This window comes from Fusarium coffeatum (genome assembly GCF_003316985.1).
Source record: "Fusarium coffeatum strain FIESC_28 chromosome Unknown BRIP53273_contig_61, whole genome shotgun sequence".
In the NCBI taxonomy this organism is placed as follows: Eukaryota; Fungi; Ascomycota; class Sordariomycetes; order Hypocreales; family Nectriaceae; genus Fusarium; species Fusarium coffeatum.
The window spans coordinates 44635-63311 of NW_022157857.1; the positions used below are offsets into that span (position 1 = coordinate 44635).

The 18677-nt window shown below is 47.3% G+C and overlaps 7 protein-coding genes across 7 annotated transcripts; 3 read left to right on the forward strand and 4 right to left on the reverse strand.

Moving 5' to 3' along the window:
• Nucleotides 1-168: 168 nt before the first annotated feature.
• On the forward strand, nucleotides 169-1089 carry FIESC28_02782 (uncharacterized protein; the record flags this gene model as incomplete). The annotated part of the gene is made up of 3 exons (XM_031156931.1): nucleotides 169-663; nucleotides 719-826; nucleotides 874-1089. 3 exons carry the CDS (start codon nucleotides 169-171, stop codon nucleotides 1087-1089), a joined length of 819 nt encoding a protein of 272 aa, XP_031018883.1.
• Nucleotides 1090-3364: 2275 nt separating this feature from the next.
• Nucleotides 3365-3613, reverse strand: FIESC28_02783 (uncharacterized protein; the record flags this gene model as incomplete). The annotated part of the gene is made up of 1 exon (XM_031156932.1): nucleotides 3365-3613. The coding sequence occupies one exon, from the start codon at nucleotides 3611-3613 to the stop codon at nucleotides 3365-3367; it is 249 nt and encodes an 82-aa protein (XP_031018884.1).
• Nucleotides 3614-5720: 2107 nt separating this feature from the next.
• Nucleotides 5721-6954, reverse strand: FIESC28_02784 (uncharacterized protein; the record flags this gene model as incomplete). The annotated part of the gene is made up of 3 exons (XM_031156933.1): nucleotides 5721-6064; nucleotides 6117-6713; nucleotides 6771-6954. The coding sequence occupies 3 exons, from the start codon at nucleotides 6952-6954 to the stop codon at nucleotides 5721-5723; spliced, it is 1125 nt and encodes a 374-aa protein (XP_031018885.1).
• A 2649-nt stretch (nucleotides 6955-9603) lies between these two features.
• On the forward strand, nucleotides 9604-11075 carry FIESC28_02785 (uncharacterized protein; the record flags this gene model as incomplete). The annotated part of the gene is made up of 6 exons (XM_031156934.1): nucleotides 9604-9677; nucleotides 9877-9931; nucleotides 9981-10199; nucleotides 10265-10470; nucleotides 10521-10609; nucleotides 10660-11075. 6 exons carry the CDS (start codon nucleotides 9604-9606, stop codon nucleotides 11073-11075), a joined length of 1059 nt encoding a protein of 352 aa, XP_031018886.1.
• An 836-nt stretch (nucleotides 11076-11911) lies between these two features.
• Nucleotides 11912-12466, forward strand: FIESC28_02786 (uncharacterized protein; the record flags this gene model as incomplete). The annotated part of the gene is made up of 3 exons (XM_031156935.1): nucleotides 11912-11981; nucleotides 12038-12378; nucleotides 12428-12466. 3 exons carry the CDS (start codon nucleotides 11912-11914, stop codon nucleotides 12464-12466), a joined length of 450 nt encoding a protein of 149 aa, XP_031018887.1.
• A 991-nt stretch (nucleotides 12467-13457) lies between these two features.
• On the reverse strand, nucleotides 13458-14825 carry FIESC28_02787 (uncharacterized protein; the record flags this gene model as incomplete). The annotated part of the gene is made up of 1 exon (XM_031156936.1): nucleotides 13458-14825. The coding sequence occupies one exon, from the start codon at nucleotides 14823-14825 to the stop codon at nucleotides 13458-13460; it is 1368 nt and encodes a 455-aa protein (XP_031018888.1).
• A 477-nt stretch (nucleotides 14826-15302) lies between these two features.
• Nucleotides 15303-16822, reverse strand: FIESC28_02788 (uncharacterized protein; the record flags this gene model as incomplete). Its single annotated transcript, XM_031156937.1, has 4 exons — nucleotides 15303-15756; nucleotides 15805-16483; nucleotides 16530-16665; nucleotides 16718-16822. 4 exons carry the CDS (start codon nucleotides 16820-16822, stop codon nucleotides 15303-15305), a joined length of 1374 nt encoding a protein of 457 aa, XP_031018889.1.
• Nucleotides 16823-18677: the final 1855 nt, after the last annotated feature.

Below are 18677 nucleotides of genomic sequence, written 5' to 3' on the forward strand. Positions count from 1 at the left end.
TGTGCATTATTTCTCATGATATCAGTTGTTGTTGGGAATAGCAATGGTAGACTCAATTGCTGCACCTCCGCAGTCGGCTCTCCGACAATGCGGGGATCACCACGACGGCATAACCTCAACTCATCACCGTACCTACAGCTATCAACGAAATCTTAACGACTACCGATCATGACTTTGGAGATCAAAGGATCCACCATACTTGTTACAGCAGGTACTTCCGGCCTTGGTCTAAGCGTCGCCAAAAAGCTCATTCAACTCGGCGCAAACGTCGCGATAAACTATGCCTCCAATGAACAACGCGCCCATGATGCTGTTCTGGAACTCGAAGAACTAGTATCGGGACAATCACCAACTCCCGATTATATGGCCGTACAAGCCGACGTTACCAAGAAATCCGAAATTGAGAGGCTGGTGGCTGAGACAGTCCGGTGGTCGGGCGGCAAGCTCGATGCTGTGGTGTCGAATGCTGGCTGGACCAAGTTTGCCACCTTCAATGACCTGGATGATAATGTCGACGAAGACGTCTGGGATAAGTGTTATGCGGCGAATGTAAAGTCTCATCTTTTTCTTTGCCATGCTGCGAAGAAGTATCTTGAGGAAGCGAAGGGAGCTTTTGTCATGACCTCTTCTGTCGCGGGTGTCAAACCTAGTGGAAGCTCAATTGTAAGTCTCGCCGCAATGAAAGTTATCTTTGGAGGTTGAGTTAACGAACGATCAGGCCTACTCTGTTACTAAGGCTGCTCAGATCCATCTGGCCAAGTCTCTGGCTATGGTCATGGCTCCTAACATCCGTGTCAATGCTGTGTCGCCGGGCTTCATGGAGACGGTAGGTCACTGAACTGATTAATGAGTGAAGGCTAACATGGATGACAGAATTGGATCGCCGATTTTCCCCAGTCCAGGATTGAAGAGGCGAGAGAGAAGACTTTGCTTAAGCAGATTACTCAAGTTGATGTACGAAAGCACGTTTCTTCTCCGCAGTTGGAAGCTAACCACCATCAGGATGTGGCTGATCAGATTATTCTACTCATCAAGTCGCAATCTATAACGGGAACGAACGTCGTCATCGACTCAGGCTTTTCTGTTTAGCCTTGATAGGAGAAAAGGAAGTGAAAATACCAAGACATCGCAACAAAGCAGGCCATACCCAGTATACTTGTTCGTGGTGTTTCATTAACAATTAGATCAGGAATGAGTATAGAGTGATGAACGTTTATACTTTCAGCTTTGTCCTTACCTACGTACTGTCATAAAGTCCCCATAGGATATCTTGTAAATCATGTCCAAGCTTCGATATTTTGTTCATGGATACTTGGCGACTAGGCGAAACTATGATTCAGCACCGCAGGTGGCATAGATGGCCTCTTCTGACAGGATGTAAGAAGTTGACATGCCAAGTGACAATCTGGGATACGATTGAGTAAATGCGTAAAGGCGACTTAGGATACCATGGCGATATGTACAGTATATACCAGTGCTTGTGTATGTGAAGGAGCCAACAAGCAGGTTTCCGTAGTCTCTACTAATCGCCAATATACCAGACCGCTCAATGTGGACGCCAATTGAGGATTTTCCGAGGCGTAGGTCCCGAGGTATACATATAAAGGAACAGTGTCGACGCAATTGCGTCTCTTCACTGCAAATTTAACCCCGTACAAGCCCGGGCGATCGTGGTACGTACCTCTACTGAGCACCTTCGTCGATGCAAATGCGTTTCTTCACTGCAACTTTAACCCCGTACCAGCCCAAGTAGCCATACGTACCTGCGCGAGATAAAGGCACTCTGTGACAAAACAGGGGACATAGTTTGCGTATCGGGCCGTGGCAGATACAGCTTTCGACTGGTTCGATCACAATCTCTAGGAGCGAACGTGGCCATTAACTTATGCTTCTCCGTCTACTGGAAAGGCAGGGATAAGAGTACTGGGGCACTGCAACAAAGCATGCCGCTGTGAAGTTATCAACACCTGTTCAGGGATAATGTGGACTACAGCTCTTCTCAAGCGTGGCAATATAATCTAACTACAGGTTGAAGGGATGCATTGCATCAGGAAGTGTTCTTCAGATTAGCTATGGAGGGCGAGTTGCTGTGTACAGAGCAACTTGTCACCGGATGATATATGGAGGTGAGCAGAAGGTCTCTATACTGCGAGATTACGTGTAAAATAGCGGAAATTTATAAAACAAGCTCCTGTGGTCCGTACAGCTCCCAGAGCCTGATTAGCCACACCGTTTGTGGCTTTCTACTACCTGTAGATCTACCTGCTTCCGTGTAGGCGTGTTATAACGGAACATACGGGTGGAGTAGCGGAAACTTCCCTCTCGCGACTCCGGGTTCTACATTCAGAGTGATATGAGATGCCTTACGGTATAGATGACGGGTCTATGGGAGTGAGTTCAGGAGCAACTTTGTTAATAAACCTTCATGGTTCTGTCATCGCAAAAGTCGAAATGGAGTTCACAAACGACGACAGCCTGATACGTCTCTCCCCGTGGTTCAAGAATTGTTCTGTCTTCTTCATGCGTTCAGAGAGCCTCGAAAACGGCACAACTGATATTCTGGACTGCAGGTCGCGTGAATGACCTCATTTGGCTCGGTTAGATCATTGAAAAATGACAACAACTATGATACGCCATTTTGTGATTCTGATGTGAAACCAAGCTCTTGGCTTGAAAATGGGATAATGATTGGCGACACTTGCTGACGAAAGTGCAGCTGACGGTCATCATTGAACAACCAACAAGAAGAAATACAACTAGGCTGCTCGACATGTAACAACTTCGCTTTAAGTAATCTGGCTTGAAAGTTGAAGGGTGATTGGATGGCCTTGTTAGCAAGAATTGCAGTTGACAATCTCTATTATTGCCAAGAAACAGGAAAATAAGGCGGTAATGATCTTCGTGAGATTGAGGATCCAATATGCACGCCTTTCCTGTCTACACCAATAGCCCAGGAGCGCCAAGCAGGCAGGGAGGCGGATCACCATCAGCCCATGTCAGGTGGTACTGTGGTTTGTTACAACTGTCGTGTCGACGCATTTGCGTCGAGACGCGAATGCGTCCACTTCTTCTGGTGGAAAAGGCAATGGTTCGCCAGTTCGCCAGTTCGCCAGTTCGCCAGTTCGCCAGTTCGCCAAGACATAGTTGAGGTTTGCGGGAGAGGCTGTATATAAATAATGATGTTCCCCTCTTGACAGATTCTACATAGCAGGCATCGAGTAGCTTCACCCAAGGATCATACACTTCGCTTTCCCCATCTTCACCTACCAACCGCGGTCTCTGTCAAAGCATTCGGGTTCATCTCTTTTGAAGTAACATAGCGTCGAGAGAGAGTCTGCGCAAAGTCGATGGATGAATTCACCGCCTATTTTCCTCCAAGAAGATGATCAAGCTCCTGGGTCATCTTGTCCTTGTATCCCAAATTGACTGCCACTGCTTCGTGACCAAGACCTTGCAACTTGATGTTCATCTCTGTAGTCTTCTCTGCCACAGATGGGGCTAGTGTACCAAGGATCAAACGGCCTTGGACACCTGATTCGCTCTCATCTTGGTGAGAGATAAAACGGCCCAACATGGGGGATCGGGCAGTCGTAGTTGCCTTTTCGGTCTTCATTTTTGTCCTGCCCGTAACGTTAGTCCATTGCCAAAGCCTTGCTACACAACGGCTCACTATCGACAATCGTACCTTGTGTATTGTGTATCGTTTCTTTAAAATTAATTTTCCCTTAGACTTGTCCTACTAGAGGTGATGTGTTATTATCAGTGAAGAGAATCTGAACGTCCCCAAGTTTGGGATTTTATTGAGTTTCCCGAATCGGGGCAGGCCTTCTATTTATTAGAAAATAGAGGGCCCCGAATAGACAACCGCCAGCCATAACCAAACTCATGAATTGCAGCGGTATAACTCTGAAAAGCTAAAGGTAACCGCCATGAACCCAATAGGGTATGCCAGTAGCGCAACTCCAGCGGAGATTGTTAGCTCGGACGGCCGTCAAGTTCAGTTACACTGAGCGGCGCATCGTCAAGGAGCCAACCGATGGTTCCAATACGGATCTATTTCTTTTGGACTGTAAACTCCAGACCGTAGCAATCCGCCTTGAGAGCCTACTTCCCAAAAGTCCAACCAACACTTTATTTCACCCCCCTACGGACATGCTAGAGTCTTACTGACCGTACCATTCGTGTTTCAACCGACCAGCTGCAAGGCATTGTAATAAGACGCATGCAGGTGGCTGAGACCAGGATGTGCTTTTTCCATTTCCATCTTTCCCTTCACCGATGTTGCTTGTAGTTCTGAATTCCCATGCCTTTGCTTCACGCCCACCCTGATTTGTCCCCTGGACTGCAGTCGATGGCGCACCCCATTGCTTTCGTATCACCACCGTCATCTGCGGTCTTTGCTTCTGGTCCTCAATACCAAGGTCAGAGGCAATGCAAGGGGATTGAAAATCTTGGAGGATGTACGGCCTCGCCTGTACTACTCATATTGTCTTTCATACAAGAACAATTCCTAAAGAGACACCACATAGCAGACAAGGCATTGTATCAACCCCCCTAAGAGAGCCTAATTGTGGGCAAACTATGATTTACAGGTTTCGTATTCGTGGGAGCGGTGTTGGAAAGCTTCGAAAAAAAGGTGCGGTGTTGATTGATGACATATTTCGCTGACCACTCAAACCCAACTCTGGCTTTTGGACATGCCAGTGAAGGATCTACAGTGATTGCGATTGGCATGATACATGCTTGCACATGCCTCAGCGCCTGTATCTCAATTGTCACTTATCTCTCACAATTACAAGCAAGGTCGTTTCTTTTCGCGAAGACGATTATAAACTAGCAGGAATAGCCTGAGCCTGCACTGTTTTACCTAGCGAGTAAATATGATTGACGAGATGCGCCAATACATTTCCATGGCATCAGTAGAGCTGTCATCTAGCTCCCATCAGGCCGATGCTTATCGAGTCCAGGTTATTGACTATGCAATGGTTCTAGGAAGTCGTATTGCATTGTTCAAAGTACAGGCACCATACCACCCATCATCATCTTCAGCAGATGAATGTCTTGCTGTGTGGGGCACGGAGGGAATCGCGCTCCCAATGTGGACATATGGGGCGCCAAGGAGGTACTCGACGTACCGGAAGTACCGCTAAGCCTGTAAGCTTGCTCAGTTGGAAGTAATATGGTTTAAGCGTATACAGGGCTATGGAGGTACAGCTCAAAATTGGTAGCAACAGAGTGTAAATTTCCAAACCATTGCAAAGTCGGCTGAGCTTAAGTTCCTCAGTCAGTGGGCTACATCTGTCGAATGCACGCAGCCCTGCAAGGTGTGGGTGGGGTGGATGATATCGAGGCCTCATAGGACAATGAACCTGGAACAAGTAGTGGCTGGCAGTCCTCTGGTCACTCGGGTTTGTTGCTGCACTGTGCTGTACCAGAATAACTCTCGGGCACAATCTCCACCCACATTGTACAGAATCCCGACAATGGCTACGTCCCAGAGACATGATATTCGGTGTGTGAACGCTAGGTTATAGTAAACATATTATCTGATTAGAGCAAGATGAGAGTTTGAAATGTCAAAATATTATCGAAGGTGCGCAGCCTATTCTTCAGGTCTGTACGGTCGATGATTGATATCTGCAGCTATTGCTTGAGCCTTTTAAAGGCCAGACATAACGCTCCCAACTTCGGAAAGCGTTTTGGAAACTCCCTATCTATTTCTAATACCAATTGCTGCCCCCAGAATTAGGATCGTTCTGAAACAACAAGTGCGCAAAGTCGTCATGCCACAACCTGAGATCCTGTGACTGCTCGTCATTGCTGGTCGCAATTGCGGTTCCGAGGCTCTGCAGGGCGGCCTCTGGAGAGCCACGGTTTTGTTTTCTGTTCCCATTGCTATTGTCAGTCACTAGATCGCGATCGAGTGCATTCCCTCCATCTCCAACTTCTGACATGTCGTTTCGAGTCGGTGGACCGAAGTTGAAACCGGTATGCACTTGTCGTTGCAGTGAGGTCGAGACAGACTCAGCACTGGAACCTTGCCCAGGTGGGGCAGGAATGCAAACTAGTTTGAGAATGTGAGCGTTGTTTACCGTAAGCTTGTTCAGTGGATTTACCATGAATAAGAAGAAGATCTCGTGTCTTGAAAGAGACCCCACAGAGAATGCAGTCGTAGGTCTCAGTATTTGACTCCCTATGGCCAGGTTCAGGATGGAATCGGGCTTGCTGTTGTTGCTGCGGTTGGTCCCAGAATAGAATATCGTTGGAGGGATCAGTTTCAAGGCTGCATATCTCTGTATATAAGTCCACTTCCAAACCAAACTGGAATCCAGGATTCGACACTTCATCAAGTGGAAGCTCGGTAATCTCACGAACTTGAGATGAGGTTTGACCTGTCCTATCCAAGTCGGTCATCAATCGTCGGTGCCATTGCCCATCGTCTTGGGTCTCTGACGCTGGCCTTGCTATTACTGCTGGTGGATTGTCTAGCGTCTGCTTTGCGTTTTGGTTGCACATGGCGGTGAATGTGTTGTCGAAAGCCGCAGTGGCACCAGAAATTATCAGGTTCATCAGTTCCGGATCTTGCAAGCCCCTGATACCTGGGGTATCACCTAGGTCCCATGTTGAAAATCTTTCGTCAAGATTTTCTCGGAACATCCTCTGCGCAACAGCTTTGGAAGGAAGTGCGTTTCCCTTCTCCTCGAGCTCGTAGTCTAACACAACAATTAAAGTTTGCTTCCCATGCAGATCCTGGCTGATTCAGAACTCACAAGGACTTGGAAACGATGGATCGTCTGGAAAGATAATTCGATACATGGAATACCACTTTTCCTCTTCGGTCGTTGTGGTTTTGCCCCTCTGCTTGAGCAGCCTCATTTTGCTTCCATCGACTCGAGATGAAGCCGATGGGGCTTGCCGAACTTTGCAAGTCTCTTGCGCTCGAAAGTGCTGCATCATGGATTGTTCATTCTTGAATTCCATGAAGCATCTAGGACATTGATGATCTGGACCCTTATGCTTCCGAAATATGTGCTCCCTGGAATATGATGATAATTAGTTTAGTTCACCGCAAGAAAACTCTACCATCGAGTTATTGTTTTTCGGGGTTCTGGTGGAAATCCAAATCTTCATACTTTACCCTCTGAACAGTAGCCCACCCTGGCCCACGACACGATCGTTCGTCGACAAACTCATCGGGACTGCGCTTGTAAAAAGGACAAGCATATCTTGATGACTTCTCGATTTGTTGATTACTTTTTCTCGGCCTTTTTTCGTCGTCGTCGTCATCCGAGGATTCTTCCGAGTTTGCGGATCTCTTTTGACCGGCCATTGAAGGCCAAGTAGATTGTCTCGGTTTCTGTAGATCGGTACTTTCTGACTTGTCTTGTGTTTTCTCGGAGCTAGTCTTTGTGCGCTGGCTTTCACCTTCATTGTCACGGTTCGCCTCCGCCTCCAGGGCCCTCATCACTGTCCTGTAATGCAAATTCTTGTAGTGAATATGATGATGGGGCATTTCGGAGTACTGGTCTTCCCGAGAAGAATAGCGACAAACATTAACCGGCTTGCAAAACATATAATATGCGGTTTGAACCATCATCTGGACAGCGATCATGGCAATGACTTCAACGCTTGAAGCCGACGGCCCTTGTACCCGGGGTCCATCCTTTCCTGGTACAGGACATCCCGCGGCTTGTACAATCTTACTGGGGTATTTAGAACCCGTAGCAAAATATGACATCGAACTTCGAGGTGAATCTGTCAGACACTCGGATTTTTGGTCGCAGCTGGCCGGTTGACCTGCTGTGTCGTCGGGTAAGCCTGTCCATCGTAGGCCACCTGGTGGCAAACTGTCAAACATTCGGAGCACGCAGTCAAGTGGTGATCTCTTGTCGTAAAATTGTCCTAGCAAGTCAGACTCAAGGCGTTGCAGCGCATTCATTCGTCGGATGGCAGTCGAAGTCGAAAACTATCAAAACCTTCTTGGCTTGGGGAGAGTGTAGGTGAAAAAGGTGACGTGGCGCTGATTGATTTTGGGGCTGAAAGGTCACTGTGCTTGGGCTGCGCAACAACCAGTAGGAGCACCGATGAATACCAGCAGTCAGCCCCCAAAATCCCCAATCATACATGTTCACGCCCCCTTGCGACCCCCTACTGCGAGAAGGTAGCTTCCGTAGCACACCGAGAATCCAGGAATTTAGCATCGCAACCTATCATTACTGTACTATTACGTTAACCATAAGCGTACTACGGTATAAAGTAGCAGACTAATAAAGATAATCTAGTGTCAGGGTATTTCATCTAAGTTATTTTTATAAACAGCAAGTAAGATAAATACCTACGTCTCTGACTACTAAATAATCATCTGATTTAATCTACGACTATTAGGATATCTATCTTGTATTACTTCCATTTGAGCCACCGCAGGCATTGATTGGTTATTGACTATCTTTCCCATTTCCTTCAGATAGTAATTTAGCTCGGATTTCCGCTTGGCTCTAGGGCGTTCTATAGGGTTGCGATGATTTACTTGTCTTCATGGTCCTTTTACCTGATAGCTGAATGGTGACGCAAAATAAAATCGCTAACTCTATACATATCTCATCTAAATTGGGCTTCGCAGTGCACGAAGTGTTTCTTTGGCTACAACACACTCATCGATCTCCTGATATTAACCAACAGGAGATACTTAGCTGGAGAGCTTGTGTAGCCGAATTACCAAGGAATATAGTAGTGACAGAGTAGGACCTTATCATAGCGACAAGCATATAGAGCAACGACAGAACTAGTCTTCTTCTATTAGGGCAGTCTGACAAGAGATGAAAATAGAAATTAGAAACAGGTGAACTATTATGGGTATAGCACGGAAATACACAATGGGACGAAGATCAGCACAGTAGATTTTCTCGATCGGAGACAAGCAACGGAGACGTTAAAAACCTTCATACCTGCCACAAATTTAAGTTCACACATTTCGCTGCTTCCTTGTTTCACATCAGCCACTTCCCGTCGAAGAGGCGCCAAGAGGCTATCACCAAATCATAACTCAATAGCCTCCCCTCGCGTAAAAGACCCTTGCATCTGTCCGGCCAAGTCCGAGAGCCCGTCTCTCGCGCATTCTTTGTCTCCAAGGAGAAAAGGCTGCAGTAGCGTTCCCTGTAGAAGACCAAGCTGAACATGTCACGCATCAACAAGCCCTTGGCATACACGGCCCCTGCGCAACTTCACCATTAAGAAATTGAACGGTGGCATTTAGAATATTGGACGGCGCGTCGATAAATCCTTCGGCGTTGTTCCCCGGTTGTTTGGTGCACGCTAGCAAAATAGAGTTTCGTGAAGAAATAAGCCGCAGGGATGGAGCATGTGATTGGGCAGATCGCCGTATCGTCGCCTATCAAACGCTAGACTGTTGTTGCAGACTGATTAGCTTGCCCGGAAATACCGTATTACCTCTTTCCTCAAGATCCTGCTATCCCTTTTCTACCTAGACTTTTGCGATCATTATCCCTCATCGAGGAAACATACTTCCCTACCCAGTACAAGTTCCACCCCAATATCAAAAGACCCCTACACTTTAGCGTTGTCCCCTCCACGCTATTCCCAACGATGGTGTTCTCATTTACCACCAAAATGCCCTTGTTTGAGTCTAACTGGCCACACCAGATCGTGGCGGCGCCCGCGTAAGCTTTTAGTCGGGGATAACCTCCCCAATTGCCTGATCTGCTACTCTATCTCTGGCCCGCACGGGCTTGCTTGACTCGAGCGGCCAACCTTATCATATGGGCCCCTAACTTGGCAACAGCAGTGCTTTATATGCAGCGGCCATCCTTTCTTTTATTTCCAGTGTTCCTTTTTGCTTGTTTCTTGCTTTTTATGTAGACCTGCCGGTGCAGACGTTGTGCTTGTCAAGATGATTTCTAGCACTGCCGTCATGGTGCGTTTGCTGGCAGTAGAATCTGCGGTATTTTACTTACTTTTTGTAGGCATTCGAATGGATCATTCTAATACTTGCATACATCCTCGTCGCCGGTCGCATCTATGTCAAACTATTCCTCCGAGGTTTCGGTATCTACGCGGCTGACTACTTGTTAATTGCTGGTTTGGTAGCCTGCCAAGGTTTACTTATCTGTGATACTCTGACGTACCAAATGAATGCGATGGATGACTTTGCGCTCGCGAGTACGAGTATACCTGTCAAGAAGGTACGAGATAATCTGACCGAATATCCGACAACTTCGACTCAAGCCCTTACTGATCACCCACATAGATCCGCTTCGCGACCAACTACTTCTTCGACACGGGCATCTACTTTCCGAAATTTAGTATTCTCGCCTTCTACTTCAACCTTGTGCCTGTGACGAATTCGAGCATGAGGAAGGCTCTTTATGGGCTGACTGGAATAACGGCTGCCTTTGCGTTGACGACCTTTCTGTGCGATACATTTTGGTGTGGAGCTGATCCTTCTATCAACTGGTAGGTTGTGGCGAGCAGCCTCTCTGTTTCGGCTATTGATATGACTGCAGGGCGGAAGGACATCAGACGTGTACCGTCTTTACGTCTATGACGTTGATGAGATTGAATTGGTCTCTGAACTTTACGACTGAAGTTCTGAGTAGGTAAATCCCTGTTGTTTTTTGACCACGACTAACAGACCATTCATAGATCTCGTCTTCCCCATCCCACTACTATCAGGTCTTATGACATCGACGCGAAAGAAAATTGGACTAGCCGTCGTCTTCGGAATGGGCATAATCACCATAATCGTCAGTGTCGGCCGCTTCGTAACAATGCTCTACGTCCACAACGACATATCCATCTGTACCTCTCCCTTTTCCCCACGCAACCCTGCCTCTCGATTAACACCAATTAGATATCTGGGCAACCGCCGAGATCTGTATTTCAGTAATGATCGTCGCCCTCACCGCTCTACGCCCCCTCCTTCGAAAGTTCACCAACCACGCATCCACGAGCAGCGACGACCGAACTGGACCTACAAGGAATTCTATATACTGGCCTGGCAGCAACAAGATTCCAAGAAGGCATGTTGTGCAGGTTGGGTCAGAGAGTTTAGCCGGTAGTGAGACCGAGTTGAATACCATGAGCGGAGGAATCATGATGACGCATCAGGTAACGGTGTCGATAGGCAAGCCTGACGGAGACGAAGAGAGTAATAGCGATATCCGTACGGATAGATGACGAGGATCAAAATCCTCTACAGCTGTTGTAATGTTCCCTGATGATTAATAAACGGTTTTTTGGATATGCTTTTCCGGTTATGCTGTAAGAACGTTGCTACAAACCAAATCCACAATAAGGGTTATCGCCATGGATGTTTCAAAACAGGTCGGCCGCCCTATGGAGCTATAATTAAAATTTAAATATGCGATCTATGCAGGAACGTTGCAATAGCGTGGAAACCCTTATCCAGCGTTACTTTAGCCAGATCCTTCGGGATGGCTCAGCCCCCAATGATATCACGAAACATCCACTGTAATTTCTGCAATCACAAGCGCTAATTGGCTCACTCGACTGGCTCAGCAGTTGTTTCGAACTTCAAACCACTAAAAGCGCTGGGATTAGCGCTAACCTGCGGGAGCGACCATTTAGAGATCCGTCCGCGATGGTTCAGAGATCCAGCGCTGATCCCTTTGATATCATAGTAAAATTATTCTCAAATCCTTCTCGGACTCGAATTCTCGGACTCAGGTATGCACCGCCTACAGAAACATCAATCTCTGAGTCGCGTAGCTCGTTGTCTGGCTTCTTTTCTATAAAGTCCTTGCTATCTCTCTTGTCTCTCCGTTCTGCATCTCATTCTGCATCTCTTCTTCATTTAACAAGCAGTTCTTGAACTCTCTACATTCTCAAACATCAATTCAACACTTCACTACCATTCAGACTCAAAACCAACAAGATGCATTTCTCTGCCAGCACTTCTCTTGCCGTTCTTCTGGCAGTCATGACCCCAGTCTCAGCATGGCAAGGTAGGTCATCTCCACTATCACCTTCAGCATAGCATTGTACTTACATAGTATCGCAGCAACATTCTATGATCAATGGTTTTGCAATCCTAAGGACGATACACAATATCGCTCCATCTCCAGCGACGTCGATGGTGCCTGCTACACTTTTGGCAAGGACATGCCAGGCACTGCTTGCGAGAAGTTCACAAACGGAGGTGTCAACAAAGGCGCCTGCGACGGCGAGGCCTTCGTACCTCAAGCTGTCCTTGTCCAGCCAGGCACGGCTTGTGAAGTCTATGCCGACGACAACTGCGAAGTTGCTGTTCGACGTTATTGGTCGACGGATGGTTACCCCTATTGCGGCGTGTACGACGCCGGAATTGGTTTCAGTATCTCGCCTATCAAGTCGTTTCATTGTGTAAGTAGTTCTGCGCTCATTTGGTGATGCTTTTACTGATACGACATAGCTTCCTTACTCGAAAACGGATGATCGTGGACGGGACTAATAGCAAGGCCTAAATGGTTCAAGAAAAAGTAAGAGCTATTCGGGATAAGGATATAGGTGAATGATTATACACATGGCTGGGCTAAATATATTCCTATTGATATTATAATTTATTTCTTCTTATAAAATCACGGGCTCCTATGCGAAAGAATAGCTGTGGCTAGGTAACAAAAGGTTACAACATCAAGTTGGCTTTCAAATTTCGAATTGCCACGGTGCATTCTGCTTTCATATAATTACCGTAAACATTCCGTTCTAGGTTGAGGCCCCTTTGCGTACCTGTCCATGAGTTCAGTAACACCTTGTTATATACATATTAGTGAGAACTATTAAGCCAAAATATAAAGCGACTTCATGATAATAAGACTAAGAAAGATAATAAGAAGCACAACTGACCTTACATAGAACCCTTGAGCCATGTTCATCGTTGCAGAGCAGGCTGCGGTCTCACTTCAAGCTCGACTTCACTTCAGCGACAGGCGCATGCTGACTTCGATGTCGGTCCTCCAACACCTGTTGAGACGCTAGAAGAGAGGAATGGAAGAGTAGTCCTTGATCGCCATCTAACTACTGCCAATCTCTCTGACAGTCATGTGCATTTTCGTGTAACTGACAATGGTTCAATTGACGATGACCGAGTTACTGGAAGTAAGGGAAGGAACGTTGGGAAACAGGGGATAGTACTAGATACAGATGCTTAAAAACGAGGGCCACCGCAACAAGGCTGTACTCATGAGCAGCCTGGAGTGTTCAACGCATGACATGCCGGCTTTAACATCCCATGGTCTCCAGGCTACCACGCTAGAAGTTTACAGCTCATGGCCGACAATCACACCTTTGAAGACGGTGTATCACTTCCGTTTATGAAGGAAAATTATATCCACGGAACTTAAAAGTCATTAGAAGATGATAAATTTCTTTTCTTTTTCAAAAACATCAGGACGATCAAGATGACATGGATTCAACTAAGTAAAGGATATTGTAGTCCAATTCTATAGTCTCTTGATCAACTTCTTACTCAACAGCATCCTAGAAACAACAATAAGAAGCGTCGCAACACATCCAACACCAGCCGCATAAAAGATAGCCGCCCTATACGGCTCAATCGAATCAGCTTCCGAAGCACGCTGCGAATCGATAAGAATTCCCGCAATAGGTGCTCCCATCAAATACCCCGGCGTCCAGAACGAAGTCATCAAACTGATAGACGCAGCAGCAGAACCAGGAGCCAGCGTCGCCACAGCCGTGGGAAGCGCAACGAAGAAACTCCCGTTCGCACAACCGTTGATGATAGCGAAGGCAAAAAGTGGTGGCAGGGATGAACTGACGGGCCAGATTGCGAGCATGGATACGCTGTTGATCAAAGCGGCGAGTGCAAGAGCATTGAAGGAACCGATGCGATCGCAGATCCAACCACCTGCAAATCGTCCAACTGCTGTCGAAGCACCAAATCCAGCCACTAGACCGGCACCTGTTGATGCCGAAAGGCCGATCGACCTCGCAAACACGGGTAGGAAGAACGGAGGTACGAATAAGGCAAATACTCCGACAGCCCCCGCCATGGCAAGTGTCAAGAACGGCATGCTTTTTAGCTGCGACCAGTCAAAGCGAGATGTCGAACTACCCCGCGCAAAGTCCTTTAGCATCAAAGCGCACGGAATTCCAGTAGCGAGGATTGAAAAGCCAAGAATGCGGAACGTCCATTGTAGTCCGACCTTGTTGATCATCGCTTGTGTTGCGAGTGGGAGGACTGTCGCGCCTACGCCACCACCTGCTTTGACGATCCCATTTGCGGTGCCGAGTTTACTGCTGAACCATTGCACAGGAAGGGTATTTGTAGCGGTGTATAGTAATGATGTTGAGAGACCGACGAGTAAGCCCGCGACACAGAAGAGTCCTGCCAGATGCTCGAGCGTGAAACTCGTGATGATCAAGCCTGCGCCGAACAGGATAGTCGCTGTAAGACTTGTATACCGAATACCATATTGTCTCGAAATTCGCACAGAGAGAAGTCCAAACGCAACCATACAAGCCATGTACAAACTTCCCACAAAGGTAATAGTGCGAATATTAGTGTGCAGTCTCGGTGACTGGACGATCGCAGCTTGAAGAACACCCCAAGCAGTAGTGTACCCGTTAATCCAGAAGAGCAGAGTGAAGCACGAAGCGACAATGGTCCAACCGTAGCCACCGTCGGGAATTGCACTCGTCGCGTGGTCCGGCACTTGATCTTCGGCTAGTGGAGTGTCATTTGACGGGTCTGGGCGTATGATCTGCATTCCAGTGCCGTCAGAACCTGGCCTAGAGTCTGTCGATCTGCCGAGGTCCGAGATTGGAGTCAGGGTGCTTGTGGAAGTCATTTTGATGTGCGGAAATACAATGGGGATCTACTGAAGTCTGAGAGCCCGTGTCACGGACTCGTTTCAATTTATGTGATCGTCTTGACGTGCCAAGGATTGATGACAATCACATGAAGGGCGCGCCTATGTCAACAGGGATTGATAATTCTGACGTAGTTGAAGGATTGTTTGTCAGAACTTGCTTTGAGCTTATCTTGTCTGACGGACTTGAAATCCTATGGACTTGGCTTGATTGAGGCTAAAATGCGACGCCAAGGTTGTTGGTGCTGACAGGTCCTAACTTCAATGTCACCCGTTGACTGTTCAAGGATTCAGATTATCGAAAATTGGGTGTGATTCAATTAGAAAATATTGTATTGTAATCCTAAGGGGTATTATCATTTACGCCGAAAGCTGTCCAATTGAACACCTCATAAAACAATTAACAGCGAGCGGCGGAAGTAAAAGAGCCAAGCGCTTAATGTACCAGAGCTCCAACTAAACCTCATTCGACCTCGCACTGCTCCTATCCATATCCTTCATATAAACCAATTGAACTTCATCATTATTGCCGTACTCCACCTCATAAGAGCGATCACAAGTGATACCAACAGGATCAACCCGTGAATGTGAATGGTTGGTCTTATCAACCTTGGAAGTTGTTCCAAGGGTTTGCGCGCGAGAGCGGTTGATATTCGAGTTGGGACCACCGTGCTTGCTGCCGTACTGGTCGCTTCCGTAGTTGTAGTAGCGACGCTTGGATGTGCCAAGCACCTTGGGGAAGATACGGACGAGAAGAATTCGGAGAGAGGGCATACAGGCACAGACAATTCCGACGTTGGCTTCGATGGTGGACCATTTTGTCACGGCGAGGTATTCCCATGTTGAGTTGGCGCCGCTTGTTCCGGCTCGGACAGTGGCGCTGAGACGAAGGATACTCATGATTGTAACGCTGGAATATGTTAGTAGAGATCAAGTACAACATTGGGGGGATACTAACAAGATACCAACGCTGAACATCATTCCTACACCCCACTTCTTCTTCCAATCCAGGTTCATCTTCTTCAACTGCGAAAGCGGAATACCCAAGATCCAAAAGTCAAGAGCAATGTTGATGACAGCGCCAGACCACGTGATAGCATTGATATCAGCGCATGTTCCGGGGTGGTCGGCATCGTGCATCCACTTGGTCCAGAAATAACTGATAGGTCGACATTGGAAAATCGTAACAAAGACGAAGACAATGCCGAACAAGGACGTGAAGCCAACGCTGGTCCAAAGACTCCTCCTAACGCCCTTGGTTGGGAAAATGCGAAGGTAAAAGAAAATCATAGACAACTTAAGGAAACATTGGAGGGCAAAGTAAAGAACGGCCATGACGTAGAAGTAGCGGCCGAAGCTGGTGATTTGGTCCGGTTCTAGCGTCCAGACATCGCGACCCATGCCGCTGGGTGCTAGACCATATGAGTTGATGACGATGGAGGGGATCGCGCAACACATGACCAAGGCGATGAAGAGGTCGTCAAGGCCGAGAGGAAGCTTATAGAAGAATTTTGTTGCGAATCGTTGGAGGACAAAGACGCCCGAGATGGTGCCCATAACGTCGTTGAGGGTAACGAATTCGGCTCGGTGATTGCGGACGGGGGCACCACATGTTGTCAAGGTGGTGTTCTTGGTGCCTGTGATTGTCAGTGGAGGTCTTGCGCCAAACGGGGAGTGACATACTCAGAGCTTCAGGGACGGTGCAGGACGTCAAGACGCATTTCTCGATCTGGGCTGTGAGCGCCGCATTGGTGCATGTGCATTTGACATCGCCAAGTTCACATGTCGAAGCCTCGACGGCAGTAACCATGCATTTCAACTAGACACGTCAGTAATCATTCCCAACAGAGAAAAAGCAATTTCCAACTTACTGCACATGGAGGCAAAGTAGCCAATAGAGCCATGGGGTCATCCTTGCCCCATGCCAAAGGTAAGCACACCAAAAGGTATGCAAGAATCCCACGAAACAGCTTCATGATGTATAACTTGAGCTACGACACGAGGAACGCAGGATCTTGGAGTAAGAGGCACACATTTCTTTTTTAAATCATCCCAGGGGGGTGGTCGTCCCCAGATATATGCGCAGATCATCTGCAGGGACGGGGCCTGAGACTAAAGAAGAGCTGCTGCGAACCACAAACCCCCTTGGTACGCTTGGTCTTAGTTTCGCGATCAGACGTGCACGGACAGCTACGCACTCGATTCAAGAGTCCACGTTTTTGACCCGCTTGAGAGTCAGGTTTATCCTGGCTTTGTGGATATTGTAGTCTGAAAAAGGCTAGATATTCCCGAGATTTCGGGTATATTTTCGCCACCGAAGTGACAATAGAGCAAGCGAGAGGTCAAAAGATCAAACATTGTAGGAAGGTGACTACCAACATGGAACTGCTCTGGCGTGATATAGGTGTTCTGGGCGATGGTCTGCATAATAACTGAGGCAGATAACGTTTGAAACCCCTGAAGACATGCAGGGGCTGTTTGGGACTCTATTGGATGAACAAGTCTCGTGGGGACTGGGGACAGATCGGCTAGCCCCTGTGTCTGTGGCGAGCACGTGTGAGAGTAGCAGACGGTTCCTTTCCGCTGCACTACCACCTCGTATTTTGGTCATGGGTGGCTAGAAGCTTCGGACATTATGGGAAGGTGCCAAGCCAATTGAACGGTATGGCTGAAAATATGTCAGGATGCTATAGCAATATTTCCGGTGGTAAAGAAAGATAAGTACGTAGCATTGCATCCAGACGATAAGGTTCGGTCACTTGCGCGATTCCCGACTCCACTCGGTTGCAGATCTGCTCAACCTCGGGACATTCGGGATGAAAAAAGAGTGATTAACCGCCAAAAAGAAAAAACTGAAAGTCTAGTGGAGAAGAAGGACATGACGCCATACCATCTTGATTACTTATTTCCGACGAGGTTAGTTCGCCTGAACGGATGCAATCATCACTTTGGGAAAACAATTCGTTAATTGTCTGGGCTGAACGTTCAACCGTTACAGTAGTCTCGGGGGGCTTAAACACTACTTGTTGCGGCACAGAAAGGTCATATCATGATTTTGGTGCGTGTTTTTCTTTACGTCTCGGAGCTTAACGACTACTTGCTACTTAGTGCCTGTGCGGCTTAGTGGCACAGAGTCAGAGACCCCTGAGTTAGCATACACTAGTCTCCAGTGGCATCGGACCTTTTCCTTGACACACTTCTAGCGTGGATAAAATCTGGCAAAAGATCCGGTAGCTTGAGTTTTGATGGATATATCTGAGACCTCAAGTGCTGTAAATCAGACATTCCTCTGTCACGAACTACTGTATGAAACAAATTAGTCCTGATACGGGGTGATCTTTGATAATCCGGGCCGTGTTCTCGATGTTACCTTGTCAGTGGTCCGTGAACTATCTCCACCTAATGACTCTGTACACTTTGTCAAGAGGATGGTTGTTGGTCAAGATGCGATCTTGACATGACGAGGTGGAACCCTGTAGAGGAACCAAGTCTGCGGTCTCATGAGTCAAAAAATGTACCTATTTGGGTTTAACTTTTCGTCTGGATGCCAAGAGCTGAATAACTTGGCCCCCGTTTACCATGCAATGACAGGTTACCTTTTTGATCCATCGTTTGACACATTGGAGTTGACAGATAATGCAGACTTCTTCATCCGGATGCATGTTTCAGCAAAATGCCTCTTGCAACACAGTTGAAACATGACATTTCTTATCTAAAATCAAAGCACATCATTTCCCTTATCTTTTGCAGAATTCGAGCTGCATGATGCTATCCCCAAATACAGTCATCCAGCCGGACACAACTTCCCGCGGGAATTATCAGAGCGTCGCA